Raw genomic sequence first — 21,581 nt, forward strand, 5'->3', positions numbered from 1 at the left:
CTCACTTAGGGGCACAGGAAGGGGTCCAGGCTGAGCAAGTTTTGTCCTGACTTCAGGCCAAGTCTAGACCCCAAGTCACCCCCACCACCACCACCACCAAGCTGTGTGTTCTGAAGCCTTGGGCTCCTCCCTGACACCTATTCCCAATGGACTTGTAGTCTGGACTTATAGTCTCTAGGTCTCCTGCATTGCAGGTGGATTCTTTACCATCTGAACCACCAGGGAAGCCCAATGCTTGTAGTGGGACTCTAGGTCCCACCCCACTCCCACCCCCGGAGCTAACCTCAGACTAGGGGAGGGAAGTCCCTTCAGGTTGGAGGGAATTGCTCAAGCACTAAGCTGCCTGGTGGGGAACTCCCCATCTAGAAGGGGCATCTGATAGAGAAGCCAGGGCAGTGCTAAGTTCAAAGAGGAGAGAAGGGTTAGGTGTGGCTGGAAGGTCTGTACAGGATTCCCTATCTGAGAGCTGCAGGCAATATCCCTCACTCCTGGTTTCTCATAGAGGGGCCAGGGACCACCAGGGGGACTTGCTAAAAGTTTAGACTCCTGAGACCCTTCCTGCACACGGCCCCCCAATCAGAAGGGGGGTCATGCCCCGGAATCTGCATTTTACAAGCTCCCCTGGGGAAGCTGAGCTGCTGCTCCTCCCAGGGTCCTTTATCCTTTTTAGGTCTTCAGATCCCAACTTGAGTTTGAGTTTGTCAATGTATTGTTAGTAGTATTAGCATGTGTCTTTCCCCCTCCCTTAAGAGAAAGGCCTTTTACTGTTTTTGTTTTTTTTCCCTTTCCTCATCTACGTAGCAGAACCAGGCAGCCACGGCTGGGAGAATATCTGTATCTGTGGAATGAGCCAATGAACGAGCCCACTGAAAGCGATAGACTCTTGCCCTCAAAATGTGCATTTGGACACACACACATTTTGAAAGCAACTGTAGGAGGATCCACAGACCCCCTTAAGCCCACCGCAGCTACCCCCTAACAAATAAGGTTTTCCCAGAATCTCTGTAACACTTCAACACTGAAGTCCTGTGACGGCAGGGACAACAGATGACCTAAAGCAGCCGTCCCCAAACTTTTTGGCACCAGGGACTGGTTTCATGGAAGACAATTTTTCCAAGGACGGGGTTGGGGGGGATGGTTTCAGGATGATTCAACCACATTACTTTTTTTTTTTTTTAATTGGAGGATAATTGCTTTGCAATGTTGTGGTGGTCTCTGCCATACATCAACACGAATCAGTTATATATATATCCCCTCCCTCCCCACAATAATAAACTCTCTCCTCCTAGTAAGGAGAAACTCCTAAATGGAGGTGCCAGGCATTGAACCCGGGGTCTCGAGCATGCTAAGCACACGCTCTACCATTGAACTACACCCCCTCTACTATACTTACTGTGCACTTTATTTCTATTATTATTACATCAGCTCCATCACAGATCATCAGGCATTAGATACTGGAGGTTGGGGGACCCCATGGCCTACAGGACACTGTTCTCAAATGCTCTGGGGTCTGGGGAAGGAAAAGCCTGTAGGAATCAACCTCCTTATTTTTTAAACAAAAAGCAGCTGGGGAAGTGACTGGCCTGAGGACTCTGGATGCTCAGTGGGGGGGTGGGGGGGCCTGCCTCCTTCCCTCATCATTGCTCCCCATCTGAGCCCTTTGGCATCTCCCCTGAGGACTGGGTGCTCCTCCTTCCCAGCTGGGCTCAGGACCCGAAGTGCCCTCCAGAGGGACGCTGAACGCTCCCTGCTATCAGGGCCCCACTCTGGCTCAGGGCCAGACCCCGGGTTACCGGCTGTCTAACTGCAGCCTTCTCCGCGGGCACACAGCGCAGCAGGGCCCCGGCGTGACTGGCCTCTACTGGCACAGATGTAACTTGGCACATAGGACTGTGTGAAGTGTTGTGTGAATTATCTACAGGAATCCCCGATGGCGTGGGGTGCGGTTGTTACCACTGTTTGACAGAAAAAGGAAACTGAGGCTGGGAGCAGAGAGAAGCCTTGCTGAAGAGTCAGCTGACCGTTCATAACAGCAGGATTTGAACTCAGGCAGGCGCACTCCGGGGCTTCCCAGGTGGCTCAGAATCCGCCTGCCAATCTTAGAGACGCAAGTTCCATCCCTGGGTCTGGAAGATCCCCTGGAGAAGGAAATGGCTACCCACTCCTGTGTTCTCACCTGGGAAATCCCATAGAAAAAAGGAGCCTGGCGGGCTACAGTCCGTGGGATCGCAACGAGTCGGACACGACTTAGCGTCTAAACAACATCAAGGTGCACTCCCAAGCTCCCTTTTCTCAACTGCCATCGACAGTCCTACCACCTGAGAGTAATTCACTAGCTATCGGGGCATAGAGATCCGTCAGGCTGTCCCATCTGACTGGGGGCCCCACCTGGGCGTCAGCCAAGAAAAGGGAGCCCCGGTGCCCAAGAGGGGCATCCGAGACCCGGGTGAGGGTCCTCAGTCTGGGGCGCGTGCGCCAGGCCGCGAGTCAGGGGCGAGGGGGCTGAGGAGCGCGCTCGGGAGAGCCGCCAGCGCGCCTCCGCCCGCCTGCCCAGCTTCTCGAGTGTCCAGGCTGGGAGGTGGGGTGGGATGGGCCGGGTCCTCCCAGGACCCCGTGTCCCCACCCAGATTCCAGGCCGGGCGCCCAGCTCGCTCCAGCCTGGCCGAGGGCGCGCCTGGAAGCCCCGCCCACCCGGCGCCCCTCCCCCGGGAAGGTACGCGCCACCTTCTCGGGAGCGGCGGAGGGAGCCGGGGCCTGCGGGCGCCCCGCCCCCCACGAGTAGTGACCGGCCGCCGCCGCCGCGCCGCACTCGGGGCTCCCGCGTCGCCGCCCGCTCACCTGCGCCAGCTGCCCTCCCCTCGGTGCGCGCCGGGGCCTCCGCCGCCCAGTGCCCAGCCCGGCGCAGCGACCCGCCGCCCCGCCCGGCCGCCACCATGAACTCGCTCTTCAGGAAGAGAAACAAAGGCAAATACAGCCCCACGGTTCGGACCCGCAGGTGAGGGGCCGCACTGGGCCGGGATGCGCGGCCCGGGCCGTGAGGGGAACGGCCGGGCCTCCGGGGCTGCGGCGGCTGGGAGGGGGTGCGCACCGCCCTGGGAGCCCCGCGGGGCGGGGAGCCCAGCCTGGAGTGCGCGACGCGCGGGGACGCGGGCGCCCGAGGGCTACCCTTGAGCTGGGAAGCACGGCCAAGGTGGGAATGGAGGTGGGCCGGGGGCGCGGAAGGAAAACACGCTGTTTGGCACCGGAAAGTTCTAGGAGCCGGGAGAGTACTGGCTTGGGCGCTTAGAGACCAAGGTACTGAGGTGGAGTCACAGGGGGGTGGAGGGGTTCTTCGCGTCCCGCGGTCGCCCTTGGGCCAGGGGTCCTCGCGGGCCAGGAAGCACCGCCCGGGTGGAGAGTGGTGTGTCCGGCGGACGCTACACCCAAGGCGGGGGCGGGGGCGGGGGTGTGTGCACGGACAGAAGCACCGTCTAGGGGCGCACCCACGCGGTGAAGTTGAGCTGGAGCGGGGGGGCGTGGCTGGGGACGTTCACCGACGCTCCTTGGAGGGGCGCGCAGGTGCTTCTGGAGTCGGGGAGGCGAGAGGTGAGGGGACGAATTGGGGGGCGGGGAACGTGCCACCTGCAGCAGAACTTTCCGGCACCTGCCATCCTGCGCTCCAGAGCCTGGTTCGGAGGAAGCCGTGGGTGTGGGGTTGGGGGAACCCGGGCTGAGGCACCCCTGGTCCACACCCGCTACCCCACCCCGAGGTCTGCGGAGCTCCTGGAAGGGCGGTGGGGCCTTCTCCCTGAGTGATTTCTCAGGGGCGTGGCTACCCCTAGCACCCCCCCGCCCCCCTCCACCAACCAGCGCCGAAACTGGCGGCGTCTCTGAGAGCCTCCGGTTCCCAGGGCCGCCTGGGAAGGGAATGACATGTCTCGATGTGTTTGCGTTGAAAGATGTGTTTGCGTTGAAACGGCAGCCCATGTCCGCTTGGTAAGCCTAATGTATTCACTTAATAACCGGTTTAGGGGAACCTCAGTGGAGATGCTGAGATTGAGGGAGGGGGCAAGACCTCAGACCCGTCCTTGGCCTCTCTCTAGGGAAAAGGAGGCAGGGGCTATAGCTGAGAGGGAGCCTTTATCCAACAAGGGGCTTCAGGCAGGTGGGGAAACTAAAAAAAAATTGCAGAGCCCACCTGCCCCAAGTGTATCCACCCCAAAGTGCCCTCATCTGAGACCCCTTCCCCTGGAAGCAGTCCCTCACTCCCTCCCAGGTCAGGGATGAAGGCGAGGAGCCCCGGGCCTGCACTCCCACCCTGCCCCTGTGGTCCAGCCCAGGCAGACCTGTCTGACAGGTGCAGGCGCCCTGGGCCTGGCGTGGAGAGGGTGGGCCCTCCATGTCTTTGTTCAGTCAGTTCAGTCACTCAGTTGTGTCCAACTCTTTGTGACCCCGTTGATTGCAGCAAGCCAGGCCTCCCTGTCCATCGCCAACTCCAGGAGCCTGCTCAATCTCATGTCCATCGAGTCAGGGATGCCATCCAGCCATCTCATGGTGCCCTCACCTGAGACGTAGAGGGTGGGCCCTCCATGCCTTTGAATTCTAGGCTTTTCAGAAACTCCACTCCCCTGTGACCCCACTGCCCCTTCTCCCCTCTGCCTTGTTTCAAGTTCAGAAGTATTTCTTTCCCTCCCCTCCCAGGGTCCCCCCGCCCCCACACACACCCCCGCCACACACACATACAAGCCTCCCTGGTCTTTCCCAACCCCAGGGATTGGGCAGGGCTCTACACGCTGCTCCTCAGTGGCCAGGTCCAGCTGGCTCTCCAACCCAGCTGGGGTCCCATCCAGTCCCTGAACTATTCTTTCAGATGTTGCACAATCAGGCGCTCTGTGCCAGCCAGGGAGGGCTGTGCTGTTCTTCCCTGACCAAGACCAGGGCCCCTCCAGTCCTCCACACACACGCACACACCCACACACCAGGAGATGGGCCAGCCTTGCCCTGTTCTCCGCCTCCCTCATCCCTCTGAGCCTCCCCTTCTTCCAGCTCTTCATCCGTCCAGTCCCCCAAGGGCTGGGCTTGGACCTAACAAAAGGTTATAATGAATCTGGACAATCTGGGAGGGTCTTGGCCTTCCCAGCAGAGAGCAGGAAGGAAGCAATTAACATCCTTTACAGCTTCAGGGACTCAGGGTTAATGGGCATGGGTCCTGCACTTCACAATACCCCTGGCCCAAGGCAGCCACCCGCTGCCCCTAGTTGAATGTGTGATCTCAGCTTGGAGGTCTCTTTCTCCAGGAAGCCCTCCCCGATTCTTCCCAAGATGGGACGAGATTCTTCCTTTGGGCCCTGTGGCCTTGCACAGTCACAGCCCTGTGTAGATGCCAGGTGACCGTGGTCTTGCCAGCCCAGCATGTTCCCCTTGGTGGAGACAAGTTCATGGAACAGATTGCACAGTTGAAGGTAGCCTCTTGAGTGTTACCCAGTGCTTGGCTCTGTACCCATAGCTCTAAGATGTGCTCGCTGGTCACAGGATGCTGGCCCCCAAGTTACTCTTGCACCCTGAGTTTTCTGGGGGCTTCCTCTTCTGTCTGGGGGAGGGCAGGGTTGCCAGTGAGATTCAGCATTGAGGTGGTCAGTTGAACACCTCGCCTCTGGTTCCAGAAAGGCTCAGGAACCTCTATGAATCTCAGTTTCCTCATTTGCAAGGCAGGCCTGGTACTAATATCTTCCGTGTGGGGTTGCTGGGAGGAGCCAACATAACAATGGGGAGGATTTCCCCCCGCCCTGCCCTGCGCTCCCCGCTCCGCTGCCCGGGCACATAGGAAGTGCCCAGAGTGAGGGTCAGCATCCCTGCCCCCAGCAAAGGGAATTCAGGAGCCAGGTGACTTGCACACAACCCCGCTGTCACAGGCTTTGGATGGCACAAGTGAACAGAAATTCGTGGAGAGCCCCTTAGGAGAAAACTGCCCCTCCCTGTTTGTCAGCCTTGTAGCAGCTGGAACTGGGTGTGAACTCCGCTGCTCCTGCTGCCCTGGTTTCTAATGACAGGTGTCGGAACTGGTGTTCACACCTGAGCTAATGACAGGGTCAGGCTGCTGCTGCAGGGTCACCAAGGATAGTGTCCAGCTCAGCGGGGAGGGCCTTGAGGGGCCCTGGTCCTACCGCCCTGCTTGGATGCTGAGAGCACAGCCCTGGCCAGTCCTTGCTCTCCAGCTGTGCCACCTGGGGACAGCTGCATGGCCTCTCTGAGCCTCTGCTTTCTCAGCTGTGGAATGGGCATAAAAATACTACCTGCCTGGTGATATTGTTGGCATGAGGATTAAATGAAATAATGCAGGGAAAGGGTAGAGAATTATAGGAAGCCTCGATCCACAGCAGCTGTGATAGTTATAACTGTTGAATACATTTAAGTAGGCACCTGCTATGTATCTGGGATTGAGCTGACTCCGCAATGGACAGGCAGTGCACTGCACAACTCCTGGGGTGCCATTCTGAGGAGTAGGGGTGGCTGTGGAGGAGAGGTTGACAATCTCTACATTTGATGGAATTTTGCTTAATTACCACTGTGGTTGCAGGACTGTGTCATGGTAGTGATGGGAACCACTGAGAGTTTGGGGGGACATAGAGCTGGACAGATGAGATTTCCAGCCTGATGGCCCTGTTGCTCCCTGACTGGTCTGAAGTGAGATCTGTCAGGGTTAGGGTGGAGACCTGGATTATCGGGGAGGACTTCCTGGGGAGGTGTCTGACCTGTCATTGCGAGGGATGGATGGTTAGACCCAGCTCTGCAGTTAGACTGAACTCTGCCTGTGTTTGAGCTTGGCAAAGAAATTTGGCCTCGCTAGGAGCCTCAGCTTCCCCCTCAGTAAAATGGGACTAATTTTGCCCCTCTACCCAGACCTGGGTCCCAGTGAGCACCCAGCAGCCTGGCCTCAGTTCTTGACCTCACCTATGCAAAGTCCTACAAGAATGGCCCAGTCCTAATGGGGACATCCTGTGGGAGAGGCAGGGCCCAAGGGTTTGGAGGCTGGTGAAAGGGGCGTGTGTCCTCCTGGAAGCTAGCTGGGGTACCCTGGGCCCCTCGGTGATTAAGAGCGTGTCATCCAGGTGTGGGTCCAAGCCCCAGCTTTGCCTCTCCTGAGCTGTGTGACCTTGGGCAGGTCACGAAACACTTGAATCTCAGTTTCCTCATCTGTGAAATGGGAGTGTTGCAGCAGCCATCAGTTGGTGAGGTCGCTAGTGGCTCAAGTGAGAGAATGCATGTGACCGGCCCAGCTCCCAGTGAGTGCTCAGTAAGTCATGGCAGAGACAGTGGTGAGTGCACACTGCTTTAAAGATGAAAAGTGAAACTCGCTCAGTTGTGTCTGACTCTTTGTGACCCCATGGACTATACAGTCCATGGAATTCTCCAGGCCAGAATACTGGAGTGGGTAGCCGTCCCCTTCTCCAAAGGATCTTCCCAACCCAGGGATCAAACCCAGGTCTCCCGCATTGCAGGCGGGTTCTTTACCAGCTGAGCCCCAAAGATGAGGATGGTGCTAAGAACGGAGCTGACCAGGCAGCTGGGCTCCTTCCAGCTGTGGAGGCTGTTGCCCCAGGGGCACAGGAGGTCAGCTGACTCCCATTCATTCACCCTAACATTCATGTGGACCCCACACACACCTTAAGAAGACACATGGAAAGACACACCTGCATGCATTGATTAGTGTCAGTTGCAAAGCTCGAACAGTCTGCAGGAGGGTCCTGTCAGCAAAGTTCCCCTCCCACTACGTGGGTAGCCAGGACTGGAGTGATCCGCCCAGCCGTTTCTCAACACCTGCTGTGCACCCAGCACAGCCATGGATGTTTTATATATATATGTATATATATAAAATCTCATTCTGACACCGAGCCTGTAAGGCTGCTGCTGGTATCCCATTTCACAGAGAAGAACACTGAGGCCCAGAGTAAAGGCACTCGCCTTGCATTCACGGCTCACACATGGCCAATGTTGGGGCCCCTGGAGAAGGAAACTAGGGCTCCCCACCTCAACCTGGGGCTGGTGCTATCTCTGGGGACTGCCCCAGGCCAGATGGTGGAGTCACTGGGTTTTGTATCCCTGACTCCGCCCAGCAACCCTTTCCACCTCCCCTCTCTCTGGCTTTGCCCTCACTTGCCCAGTGCTGTTGCAGAGGGAATGAGACCTGGTGAACTAGATTCAGGACAGAACGGAGCTGAACATGTAACAGTGCTGCTAATGGTGGCATTTCAGACACAGTCAGGGAGCTCCTCTGGGGAGAGGCTTACCTCAAGTCATACCTTTTAGGCAACACTCCTAGGAGAGTGAGGGGCCTCTGGAGGGCCCTGGGGGCTGGGGGAGAAGCTGCCTTTGAGAACATGTCCAAGGCTCCTTGTCAAGAGATTTCTGGCTCCTCTCTGCTCCAGGCAGCGCTGTGTGGGGTGTTGCCAGCGCCACCTGCCACTCTCCAGCCTGCCTGCCTGCCTGCCCTGACCTGTCTTAGGAATGGGGAGACGGAAATGGCCCCTGGTCTTTGTTCTCTCTGCTTTTAATGGGTCTTCTGTCCTCCTGAGCCTAGGCAGCGAGGCCCCCGGTGCCCCTTCCTGCCTCCAGGTAGACTGAGCCCTGCCCTGGCCTCTTGGGTCCCTGCCTCCTGAGCGGGCAGCCCCGCTGGGCCCCCAGGCCCTGTCACCAGTGCCCCTGCTGCAGCTGCTTCACCATTCCTGCCTCTGCCCCATCACCCCACTCCCTCCTCCCCATGGCAGCCAGGGAGCTCTCTCTTGTTGTTCAGTTGCTCATGTCCCATTCTTTGTGACCCTATGGACTGCAGCACACCAGGCTTCCCTGTCTTTCACTATCTCCCAGAGTTTGCTCAAACTCATGTCCATTGAATCGGTGATGCCATCCAACCAACCTCATCCTCTGCCATCCCCTTCTCCTACCCTCAATCTTTCCCAGCATCAGGGTCTTTTCTAGGCAGCTCTTTGCATCAGGGGGCCAAAGTATTGGAGCTTCAGCTTCAGCATCAGTCCTGCCAATGAATATTTAGGATTGACTGGTTTGATCTCCTTGCTGTCCAAGGGACTCTCAAGAGTCTCCCTGCCAGATGTCAGTCTGGTCCTGTCCACCCCCTCCCCGCTGGTTCATCCCACCCCAAGCTTCCCTTTCCTCTCAGGCCCTGGGAACCGCCACCCTGCATACTATGAGTTCGTTCCCCTCTCCTTTCCGTGACCCTTCCAGCCCCAGAGCCTTTGCCCATGCTGTTCCTCCCACCTGGAATGCCCTTCCCACCCCTCTGGGCTCACTTCTCTTCCTCACCTGGTCTCTGTTCCTTGGGGAAGCCCTCCCTAAACCTCTCTTTCCCCAGGCAGATCCACTTCCTGCATTGTCTCCCCCATCTCCTTGGTCACTCTTATCTCAGCGGCCGTTGGGTGGTCTGATGGAGATGAAGGTCTGTCTGCCCCAGAGACTGGCAGGGCGGCACGTGTGCTGAATGAGTGAATGAATGAGTGAGGGTGGCCCTGGGGGCCTGCAGAGGTTTCCCCCTCCTGAAACATCTCAGGCTGATGCAGACACTCATGCTCACACACAAGACACGCACGCACTCGTCCCCACCAAGAAACGGGGTGGGCGGGTGGGGCTTCTATCTAGCAGAAAAGAATAAGGGATCCTGAGCAGAGGACCCCGGGCCCCCGTCCCCACCCCCGTTTTCTGTGCTCTCTGTAAGCAGGCTGCAACAGTGCTGTGCGACAAGTGCAGAGACAGTGGAGGCAAAGGAGGGGGATGGGTGCAGAGGGGGCAGCAAGGGTCACGAGACAGCAAGGCGGGCGTCCACGCGCGTCGGCCTGCGGAGGCATCACGTGGTGTGAACAGAGCAAGCTAAGGACGCAGACAGCACATTTGTGTGCATTTGCAAACATTCGTTCCGGGACTTCCCTGGTGGTCCAGTGGCTGAGACTCCGAGCTCCCAGGGCAGGGGGCCTGGGTTCCATCCCTCGTCAGGGAACTGGGTTCCGCATGGTGCAACTCAAGACCCCACGTGCTGCACCTGAGACTCGGCACATCCAAATAAATAAATGTTAACAAAAGAAGAAACTGAGAGATCAGAGTAACAAAAACACTCTTTAAAAAATAAATAATTTAAAAATTCATACAAAGTAATTCCATGTATGTTTATAGAAGCAGACGCCAATATGTAGTGAAAGTTTAAGACAGGCTTAGGAAGAAACCTGTGTAGATCACAATAAACTGGAAAATTCTTCAAGAGATGGGAATACCAGACCACTTTACCTGCCTCCTGAGAAATCTGTATGCAGGTCAAGAAGCAACAGTTAGAACCAGACATGGAACAACGGACTGGTTCCAAATTGGGAAAGGACTACATCAAGGCTATATCTTGTCACGCTGCTTATTTAACTTATATGCAGAGTACATCATGCAAAATACCGGGCTGGATCAAGCACAAGCTGGAAGCAAGATGGCCAGGAGAAATATCAATAACCTCAGATATGCAGATGACACCACCCTATGGCAGAAAGTGAAGAGGAACTAAAGAGCCTCTTGATGAAAGTGAAAGAGGAGGGTGAAAAAGTTCGCTTAAAATTCAACATTCAGAAAACTAAGATCTTGGCATCTGGTCCCATCACTTCATGGCAAATAGATGGGGAAACAATGGAAACAGTGACAGAGTTTATTTTCTTGGGCTCCAAAATCACTGCAGATGGTGACTGCAGCCATGAAATTAAAAGACGCTTGCTCCTTGGAAGAAAAGCTATGACCAACCTAGACAGCGTATTAAAAAGAATACATTTGAATCAGTTCTAATGAGATGGATGAAACTGGAACCTATTATACAGAGTGAAGTAAGCCAGAAAGAAAAACACCAATACAGTATACTAACGCATATATATGGAATTTAGAAAGATGGTAACAATAACCCTGTGTACGAGACAGCGAAAGAGACACTGATGTATAGATCAGTCTTATGGACTCTGTGGGAGAGGGAGAGGGTGGGGAGATTTGGGAGAATGGCATTGAAACATGTATAATATCATGTATGAAACGAGTCACCAGTCCAGGTTTGATGCAAGATACTGGATGCTTGGGGCTGGTGCACTGGGACGACCCAGAGGGAGGGTATGGGGAGGGAGGAGGGAGGAGGGTTCAGGATGGGGAACACAGGTATACCTGTGGCGGATTCATTTTGATATTTGGCAAAACTAATACAATATTGTAAAGTTTAAAAATAAAATTTAAAAAATGAAAAAAAAAAAGCAGAGACATTACTTTGCCAACAAAGGTCCAACTACTGATTTTTCCAGTAGTCATGTATGGATGTGAGAGTTGGACTATAAAGAAAGCTGAGCACTGAAGAATTGATGCTTTTGAACTGTAGTGTTGGAGAAGACTCTTGAGAATCCCTTGGACTGCAAGGAGATCCAACCAATCCATCCTAAAGGAAATCAGTCCTGAATGTTCATTGGAAGGACTGATGCTGAAGCTGAAACTCCAATACTTTGGCCACCTGATGCGAATAACTTGGAAAAGACCCTGATGCTGGGAAAGATTGAAGGCAGGAGGAGAAGGGGACGACAGAGGATGCGATGGTTGGATGGCATCACTGACTCGCTGGACATGAGTTTGAGCAAGCTCCGGAAGTTATTGATGGACAGGGAAGCCTGGCGTGCTGCAATCCATGGGGTTGCAGAGTCAGACACGACTGAGCGACTGAACCGAACTGAGGGAGAAACCAGCGGCTCCAAAATTATGCTCCCCCAGAGGAGGGGGCTCAGAGGGTACTGAATAATAACACTGTTTTTGAAAAAAATCTGAAACACGTATGGCTGAGTGGGAACATCAGTGAAGTCTCGGTGGCATTCTTTTCCATACTTTTCTGCACATTTGAGCTAGGTTAAGAGTTTTCAGTTTTTAAAAGTGAGGGGTGGGCTAGACCAGGGGGGTTGGAGCTGATCCAGCCTGGAGGGAAGCCTGCAGTTCTGGATCCAAGTCCAGTCAGCAGGTAGAGAGCAGGGAGGAAGAGGGAGCGGGCCTCAGCAGGGGGAGATGTCCAAGGCCTGGGGAGCAAGAATGGAGGGCTCTGGATGCGGAGACTCAGAAGTGTGGGAGGGAACCACGGCCAGGAGCGGGAGAGGTGTGGACATGTGACAGCCTCTGAGGCTGAGGTGCAGAGGAGCAGCCATCCTGAATTATGACTGTACTGTCCTTCTTAGACATCAGTGCCCTCGTCTCTCTTTTCCAGGTGAGGCTCAATGTTTTAGAGTCTCAGCGGCTCTGAGCTGGGAGCAGATGAGCTGGCTGCAGAGGTGTCCCCTCTGGTCACCCAGCCCATCCTTTCCTGGACAGAGGGCTTGTCAGGTATTATAAATGCACAGCTGACTGGCCAGAGGCTCCACCCCACCCACAGCCCGCTGACTCTGGAAGGCTGTGGGGCTGCAAGAAGACAGCCCTGTGCAGAATTCTTTGCTGCTCCAGCAGCCGGGGCTCAGATGTCAGACTCGTGGCTTTGAGGGCTTTTCACTTCTCCATGCTGGGATGGGAACTTTCGGGTTCCAGCTGAAGGTTGAGAAAGGATTCAAAGTTTGTGCCACCAGGAACAGCGGAGGCTCCAGTCCTGCTGCTCTGCACCAGGAACTTGACTCTTCCCAACTATAAACTGGGCAACGAAACCCCCATGTTACTGAGAGGGAAGCTGAGGCTGAGGTCAGGGATGGAGGTGGAGTAGAAAGAGCCTGGGTTTGGGAGCCATGGATCCGCTTTCCAGGCCCAGTTGTGCCTCTTGTCAGCTGTGCTGCTGCTGGCCACCTTCCTGCCCCACTGTGGGCTTCACGAAGGTAGGGGCTTTGCAGACCACGTGGTCACTCCCACACCCCCCGAAAGATGCCTCACACATAGTAGGTGCTCAGTGAGCAGCAGTGAGAGGTCTGTTTTGAATCTACAAATTAGAGGCGTGTAGAATCACGGAGAGAACTGGAGATGATGTGTGTAAAAGCATCAGGCACATAGTAGGTGCTTCCTATTTGGAGGCCAGTACTCCTTGTCCACTGGTTTTGAACCCGGAATGATGTCCTAACAACTGGGGTTGTCACAGTTGGCTTGAGGCCCATTTAAATCTTGGAAAAATCTCCAAGACACACCCTGGTGTTACTCAAAGAGGTTTGAACTTGTGTGTGTGTGTGTGTGTGTGTGTGTGTGTCTGTAACGAGAGCCCAAAAGCACAAGCCTGACATGAGGCCCCGAGGTGGGGAGGCCTTCCCCGGGTGGAAGCAGATTAAACCATGAGACAGAGCTATAGTTACTCCACCAGCAGCCTTCTCACTGTAGAATCTACTTCCCCAGGATTAGTAGACAGTAAATTCCTCCACACCCAGCTAATTATCACTGAGGTTTCTAGTAGGGAGCCCGTCAGTCAGTTGACCTGTCAGTCTGGTAATTTTTGGATGCTTTCTGAGTACTGTTCTCTACAAGACTTCCTTCCTGCAGAGACCTGGGAATTCTTCCTCGACCTTGCAGCACATGACTCTGGTTCGTTTCCTTGTTCCTAGCCCTGCCAGCGCATTAGAATCACCCGAGTTTTGGGACTTCCCTTGCAGTACAGTGGTTAAGACTCCGAGTTCCCAATGCAGGGGGCCCGGGTTCCATCCCTGCTCGGGGAACTAGGTCCACGTGCTGCAACTAAGACCTGGTACAGCCAAATTAAAAAAAAAAAAAAATTACGTGAGCCTTGCAGGTGATGTCCAGGTCCTATGGCAGACCAATTAGGTCAAAATCAGTGAGGCAGGGCCCAGACTTCAGTCTTCTGACTGAAGAAGCCGTCAAACCCCGTGTTTACGTAACTTGTCCGTAGAGTTACATGTACCTTTGTTGTTGTTTAGTCGCTAAGATACATCCAACTCTTCTGCAGCCCCTTGGGCTGCCCATGGGATTTCCCAGGCAAGAATACTGGAGTGGGTTGCCGTTTCCTTCTCCATGGGATCTTCCAGACCCAGGAATCAAACCCATGGCTCTTGCCACGTCTCCTGCTTTGCCGGCGGGTTCTTTACCGCTGAGCCACCACTGCACCTTGCTCTTCCTTTCAAACAGCTAAAGCAGCAGTTGCCTGGTCTGTCGCACTCTATTCTTTTAGTCCCAACCTTCCTGTGTAATTTTATTTTAGATATGTGCCTTACAAAATGGCGTAGAGTTGGCTTTTGTTTTGTTTTCCTATTCTCCCCTGAGAGTCTTATCCTTTAGCGGGTGAGTTTAACTCATTCTCATTTATTGTACTGACTGCTGTGTTTGGACCTGCTGCTGCCATATATTTTGTATTTCCTATTTATCATGCTTTCTCTTTGTTTCCTTCTTGCTCTCTTCTTGCATTTTATGGGACTGACCTTTATTTTCACAATTAAATTAGGATACAAGGCCTGAAGTGGGCAGAGTGGATGAAAATACCCTGACCCAAACAGTCTGAATCTCTGGAATTACAGTTATTGGAGAGCTTTTCTAAATCCTGCCTATTATACCATAAACTTTTGGACAATAGGACTTAACTTACCTTTTGGTGGAGGTTCTTCTGTGGCTCTTAATTCCAGGATTTGTGTAGGCTGGGGGCTCAACAAATAGGTGTCAAATTAAATAGACATTTTAAGCATGTTGACAGCTCCAGGGACTTGGTGATGGAGAAGGGCCTGTCCCCAGGGCCTGTAAGAGGGGCAGAGAGATGACAAGGAGTTGGGGGTGTGGTGAAAATTTATTCAGCAATTACTGAATATCTGGAAATCTTGGCGATCTGGAAAGCTGACGGGGTGGCAACAGTCACCAGCATGGACACTAACCTTCTGGCCCCAGGCAGGTCTCCCTTCCTGCCCAGGCTCAGTTTATGTATCTGCACTGGAAGCAGTAATAGTACCAAGCTTAATGATGGGTTGTTAGGATCAAAGCAGGAACGCATGTCAGACACTGGGGGAGGGCGTGGCCCAGGGAGGGGTTCCGTCATACCAGTTCCTTCCCCCTGAATGGCCTGTTCAGAGGGACAGGCTGGGAGCCCCTCATGGTGGCATCTTAAGAGAATGAATGACTCAGCCTCACCTACCACCACTGATGGTTACTCAACCACTGGGATAATTATACTGCTGAAGATGCCAACGAGATGTAAGTCACTGTGCCTCCCCTGGGTGGTGAACGCCTTTCTGCTTTGTCTCATGTCCTTGATCTCTCCGCATCAGTTTGTGGAATAGTATTGACAGACCCTGATGCTGGCATAGATTGAGGGCAGGAGGAGAAGAGGGCGACAGAGAATGAGATGGTTGGATGGCGTCTCCAACTCAATGGACATGGTTTGAACAAGCTCAGGGAGATGGTGAAGGACAAGGAAGCCATGTGCTCCAGTCCATGGGGTCACAAAGAGTCGGACACGACTTAGCGACTGAACAACAATATTGACATCCCTTTTGTTCTGAGGAGGTGGCTCCGACACCTGTTCGGATCTTGACACCCTCACTTCCTAACAGTGTGACTTTGAGCAGGTTTCTTAGCCTCAGTTATCTTCATCTGAAAAATGAGGAGAGAAGAATTATTCACATGCTATAAAGTGTCTGCTCAATTCAACATGTATTTATTGAGCCCCAAGCCTGTGCAAAGCCTGGAATTAAAGGCTACAGAAGGGTCCTCCCAAAAGATGAGTAAATCCTTACTGTCCAAAAGTTTATCACCTAATAGAATTAAGAAAAGTACCCCCAGTTACCATGAGGGCATGTTTCTCCCAAGATTGCCAGGTGTCAGGAGGTGCTTCAGGAATAGGCCGAGCGGGTGACGGGCACCTAGTGAGTCCTCTCAGTGTCTGGCTGTGCATTTCTTCAGTCATTTCCTGCACCTCCTGTGTGTGCCTTTGCGGTAGAGACAGGGCAGGTGTCCTGGAGTGAAAGCCTTTGCTCTCTCTAGCCTGGCAGTGTTTAAAGAAAGTGGGGTCTGGGGGCCACCTAGCACCCAAGATGAACTTGGAGGTTCCTCTGAGGGCTGCCTAGGCCCTGGAGGCAGGCAGGACCCAGAAGGGGTTGACCATGGGGAACAGGAGGCCAGGCCCCTTCTCTGAACTCTAGGAGGGGCGAGACTGGGACAGGCTGGTTCCCAGGAGAGGTGTGGGCTCCTGTGCATGCCAGACATTCCGAGACTGATCATCCGGCTCCGCTCGCACCCACTGAGACAGAATTAACCCCAAAAGGGAGGGACTGTGGACATCGTCAAGGACCAGAACGTGGGGACTGACTCAGGCCTGGAAGGTGAGGTGGTGCTGGCCAGGGAGGAAGGGCCATCACCATCAGCCACACCTGGTCCCTGCTGGTTCCCATCTTGATGCCCAGAAAGAAAAAGCAAGTTGGGTGTGACCAACAGGTGACAGAACAGTTCTAGGCAGGCAGCGACTGCTGGGGTGGGGGCTTATGGTAGGGCTGTGGCCCCTCTGTAGTGGTATGACCCCCTGGAGGTGGGTCAGGAAAGAGGCCTTTCTCCCAGGAAGGAGGATGGCGTGGCTGGAGCAGGCTACGTGGCAGACTCTGGCCTGTGGCCGTGGGCAGAGACACTGGAGCTCTGGGGGCCCGGGAAAGGGTGTGGGGCTGTGGTCTGTGTGCTCTGGCGCTGTGCACCCAGGCACCGCGCTCTGCTGAGCACAGCTGGGAGCCCTGGATTGTTTTGAAGTCAGGCAGCCAGAGACCCATAGACGAGACCTGCCCTTGGGCAGGTGTCTGGCCAGTCTGGACACTGGCAAAGCAAAGGAAATGACCTTTTTTTCCCCCAATTAATTAATTTACTTGGCTGTGTCAGTTCTTAGTTGCAGTGCACAGAATCTCCACTGTGTCACAGGGTATCTTTCATTGTTGAGGCTTCTAGTTGAGGCTCAGTGGCCCCACGGCATGTGGGATCATAGTTCCCCCACCAGGGATCGAAGCCATATCCCCTATATTGCAAGGTGGATCCTTAACCACTGGACCACCAGGGAAGTCCCAGGAAATGACCTTTTATTAGGTGGCTCTAGGGCACTAGTGGTAAAGAACCCACCTACCAATTCAGGAGATGTAAGAGATGTGGGTTCGATCTCTGCGTCGGGAAGATCCCCTGGAGGAGGGCATGGCAACCCACTCCAGTATTCTTGCCTGGAGAATCCCATGGACAGAGGAGCCTGGTGGGCTACAGTCTATTGGATCATGAAGAGTCAGACGTGACTGAAATGACTTAGCATGTACGCGTGGATGCTGATAACTACCTTATGATGTACGCAGGGGCCAGGCGCTAATGTTCCGAGCCTCCTCCAGCTTCATTATGGCAGAACTGATGGGCTGCAGTCATTGTGGGCTTATCGCAGAGCGGTCCAGGGGCTGCAGAATCACCCAGAACTATGCCGTCGTATTTGTTAACCACTTGCCATGTGAGATGTGCATAGAACAACCTGAGATGCCCTGCAAGTGTAAACCACATGCCAAGTGTTGAGGAAAAGAGAATGTAAACCGTCTCTTTAATAATGTTCTATTGACTATCAGAATAATGGTTTAGCTCTACTGTGTGTGAGTGTTAAGTCACTTCAGTCGTGTCTGACTCTTTGCAATCCCGTGGACTGTAGCCTGCCAGGCTCCTCTGTCCATGGATTTCCCAGGCAAGAATACTGGACTGGGTTGCCATGCCCTCCTCCAGGGGATCTTCCTAACCCAGGGATTGAACCTGCATCCCTTATGTCTCTTGCATTAGCTGCTGCTGCTGCTTCTGCTAAGTCACTTCAGTCGTGTCCGACCCTGTGCGACCCCATAGATGGCAGTCCACCAGGCTCCCCCGTCCCTGGGATTCTCCAGGCAAGAACACTGGAGTGGGTTGCCATTCCTTCTCCAACACATGAAAGTGAAAAGTGAAAGTGAAGTCATTCAGTTGTGTCGGACTCCTAGTGACCCCATGGACTGCAGCCTACCAGGCTCCTCCATCCATGGGATTTTCCAGGCAAGAGTACTGGAGTGGGGTGCCATTGCCTAATACAGCATTAGCTGTATTAGGTTAAATCAAATGGTGTATAAAAGTTGAGTTCACCTGTTTCTTTTTATGTTTTTCAAATGGCTGCTAGGAAGATTTAAACTACAAATGTGCTCACATTCTGTTTTTATTGGACAGCGGAGGCCTTGAAAGCAAATCAACCTAGCCCCCACCCTATCTGCCTTGGGAACATTTTCCACCTATCAGATATGTCTTTCTGTTTGCTACCCAGTAAGTGGATCCAATAACCTCATTGTGCAGACAAGGAAATTAAAGGTAGGCAGGTGAAACAGCACATGTTGTTATTCCAAATGCCAGCAGCTGTTCATTAGATTACTGCTGGGACGAGCTCTGTGCCGGGCACCATGGACACAGCAGTGAGCCAAACAGACCAAAATTCCAACAATCCTGAGCCTTCCTGGTGTGACATGCACGTCCAAGGTCCAAAGTGTTTTATGAGGCTCCTCTCTTTGAACTGTCTCCATCCTCTGGATGGGGCTGATTCTTATTCCCATTTTGCAGATGAGAAAACTAAGGCACAGAGAGGCTAAGGAACCTGCCCGAGCTCTCTCAGTCTGTGTTCTTTCCCTGGGCCAGGATGACTCAGTTTCCCTCCCTGCAGGCAGGATGGAGAGGAATGGACCAGTGGGTGCAGGGAGAGCTGACAGCAGGAAGGGCTGGGCCGGGTCCCGGACAGGAGAACAAGCTCTCTTCTGAGTGTGTTTAGAGCATCAACGAGCCTGAGGCTGGACAATGGCAAGATCTGGTTGAGTCTTTGAAAGATCTCTCCTACAAATGTGCAGAAGTTGGCTGGAGGCAGCAAGGGTCAGAGTGCAAGGAGATGGCTGGGCGTGGCCGTTACATTGGTCCAGGCGAGAGGTGATGCTCTTGATCAAGGTGAGGGCCTTAGGGCCAGAGAGAGGATGGAGGCACAGGGCTCTCTTCCCAGGCACAGGGCTCTCTTCCAGGTGGAGTCAGGGGCGGCAGAGGCAGGGGTCTGGGGTGGTCTTGGGGTTCTGCTTGAACAACTGGGTAGACAAAGCCTCTCCACCCTGCACGTCTGCATTGTCCCTGCTGCAGACCAGGGACGGCAAATCTCATGGTGGAAACACCCTAAACCCCTCAAATCCCAGACCTAGTGACCTAATGCTTACTCCAAACCCAGGAGGGTTCCTCCAGTCTGGGGCTGGGAGCTACGCCCTCTCATTGCCCATATATGTGCACGGCCCCTCCCCGCAGGAGCTGGAGGAGACAGTCCCAAATGTCGAGGTGACTTGTGAATTCTCCATGCCCGGGTGAGGTGACATCCACAAGGCGGAGGCAGAGTGTGTCTGGGCTTGCATGAAGATCAGTGTGGATGGCCCGGGTGGCCCAGGGACTTTTTTTTTCAGCTCCCCCATGCCTCTGGGTTCTGACATGGGGCCTTGGCTGTCAGCTTTTATCAACTCCTTAAAAGGAGGCCAAATCCCTCGGTGGTGACTCTGGGTGGAAGCAAAGAACCTGGGCTGCCTGCAAGGCACCACTTTGTATCTGTTCTCTCAACCGTGCCCTAGCCCTGAGGGGTGTGGACTACCGTGACCCCCAGTGACAGACGGGTAACCTGAGGCTCAGAAGGTTAGGTGACTGACAGCTTAATAAGGACTGAGTCAGGATCCAGATCTAGGTCGCCGGTCTTGGTCCGGATGCTTAACCACCAGGTTATACTGCAGTACGGCTTATCGTGGAAAAGGGCCAGGGGCTCCCCACCCAAAGTAAAGCATGAAGGAGTGATTGGCGGTAGGTGGGGCTGAGGGTCCTGCAAGAGCCCTGGGTGCTCTGTCTTTCTCCACGTGGAGCATCCGCAGAGTCTGGGTGACCCGGAGTGCCACCTCTGTCCCCACTTCTCTGATCGGCTTTCCTGCCGGCCCACTGACCAGACCCCACCCCGCTGGGCTTCACAGCACGGGGTTCCAGCCCCGGCTCCCAAGTCTGCAGCTGACCTCCTGGGCTGTGAGCAGCCACCCGCAGAGCAGGCCAGGCTGTGCTTCTAGAGTTTCTAACTCCGGTGACAGAGTGAGGGTGCCCGATGCCCCGTGAGGCTCCCAGGCCATCTCCCCGCAGCTCTAACTCCGAGAGCACATCCTGAGGGACAAAGAGACGCCTGTTCCAGGCTGGTGTGTGCGGGCTCAGACCCAGACAGCGATTGTTTGTCCCCGAGTGTCCTCAAACCCAGTCATGGGACTCTGAGGCAGCCCCAGACGTCCCCCTGGCCGTGCCCTCCTCGCACCAGGAGTCTCATACGCAGACTGGGCCAAGGAAACGGGGTCCCTTGTCATGCCTCAGATGGGACCTGGGCCCTCCTGGACCCTCGCCAGACTCTAGTGTCCTCAGCCTTGGAAAAGAAAACAAGGGCGGATTCTCTGGAAAAACAACCCCTGTCTGCAGGGTGTGACTCCACCTGGCTTGTGAAACCCATTCACCTTGTCTGATCAAAGTCTGGGCTGGGCTGAGAGGACCGTTTCTGGAGACAGCCAAGACCTGGGTCCCATTGCCCTTTATTAGTACCAGGTGGGGTCTCGGGCCATGGCACCCACTGCCCAACCTGTCAAGGTGGGCATCCCAGACACACCATTGCCCAGAAAGATCTGCTCCTATAGGGTAACCTGGAAATCTAGACGTGAAAAAGTGAGTGTTAGTTAGCTCAGTCATGTTTCTTTGTGACCCCATGGACTGTAGCCCACCAGGCTCCTCTGTCCATGGCATGCTCCAGGCAAGAATACTACAGTGGGTTGCCATTTCCTTCTCCAGGGCATCTTCCCGACCCAGGGATCGAACCCCCATCTCTTGCGTCTCTTGCGTCGGCAGGCGGGTTCTTCACCACCGCGCCACCTCTATGGTGGGGATACTGACCACGCCGGTGGAATGTCACCTCTCTCACAGCCTTCTCTTGTTGATCTGTCCTTTGCCTTTCCTGGCACTGCATTACGAGGTTACACGGATGGTTAGCACAGTCAGGATTTGAACCCTGTCTGGCTATGGACACTGGCTGCTCCCTGTGTGACCTTGGGCGGGTGCCTGCACTTCTGAGGGCCTCAATTTGCTCACCTGTGTAATGAGCAGGTGGAGCTTGATGACTTCCGAGGCACCTACCAGTGCCAATGGCCACTGCCCTCAGCATCTCTGTCCATGTTAAACTTCTGAGTGAGTGGAGGGAGGCTGGGTATGTCCCTCTCCCAGCCTGTCACTCAGATCTACTTCCCTGGCCCCTTCCCTTCTCTGGTGGGGTCGGGGTGGGCACCTCAGCTTTCCTGGCTCAGCCCAGAGATCCCCATCTCCGTGAGTGGGACGGGACTCGGAAGAGGCTGGTAGGGAAGAGCTGTATCTGGGCCTCCATCAGTTGGGCTGACAGCCCCCAGGGGCCGTGTCTGGCTGCCTCAGTGTGGCCCATTAGCTGGATGAAAAGCTGGACCGGCCCAGCCAATTCTCAACCCTCTTGGGATTTGCACATACACACATACACACCACCCACACACACACACTCACACCCGGTGCCCCTGCAGGTTCCTGACTCGCCCACATTCCTGTACTCCTGGTGTGGGGCTCTGCGGCTCTCA

The 21,581-nt window shown here is 54.5% G+C and overlaps 1 protein-coding gene across 4 annotated transcripts in view; it reads left to right on the forward strand.

The window, feature by feature from the left end:
- Positions 1 to 2,573: 2,573 nt before the first annotated feature.
- PPL (periplakin) overlaps positions 2,574 to 21,581 on the forward strand; it is a 48,993-nt gene continuing 29,985 nt past the window's right edge. For all 4 annotated transcript variants that reach the window (XM_086375933.1, XM_086375935.1, XM_086375934.1 and 1 more), the window contains exon 1: positions 2,574 to 2,995. In XM_086375933.1, coding sequence (XP_086232059.1) covers positions 2,589 to 2,995 — 407 coding nt within the window. In that variant the 5' untranslated portion in view covers positions 2,574 to 2,588. The remainder of the gene's footprint in view (positions 2,996 to 21,581) is intronic.

This window comes from Bos grunniens, chromosome 25, assembly GCF_055505025.1.
Source record: "Bos grunniens cultivar Pamir isolate PY7600 chromosome 25, Bosgru_T2T1.0, whole genome shotgun sequence".
In the NCBI taxonomy this organism is placed as follows: Eukaryota; Metazoa; Chordata; class Mammalia; order Artiodactyla; family Bovidae; genus Bos; species Bos grunniens.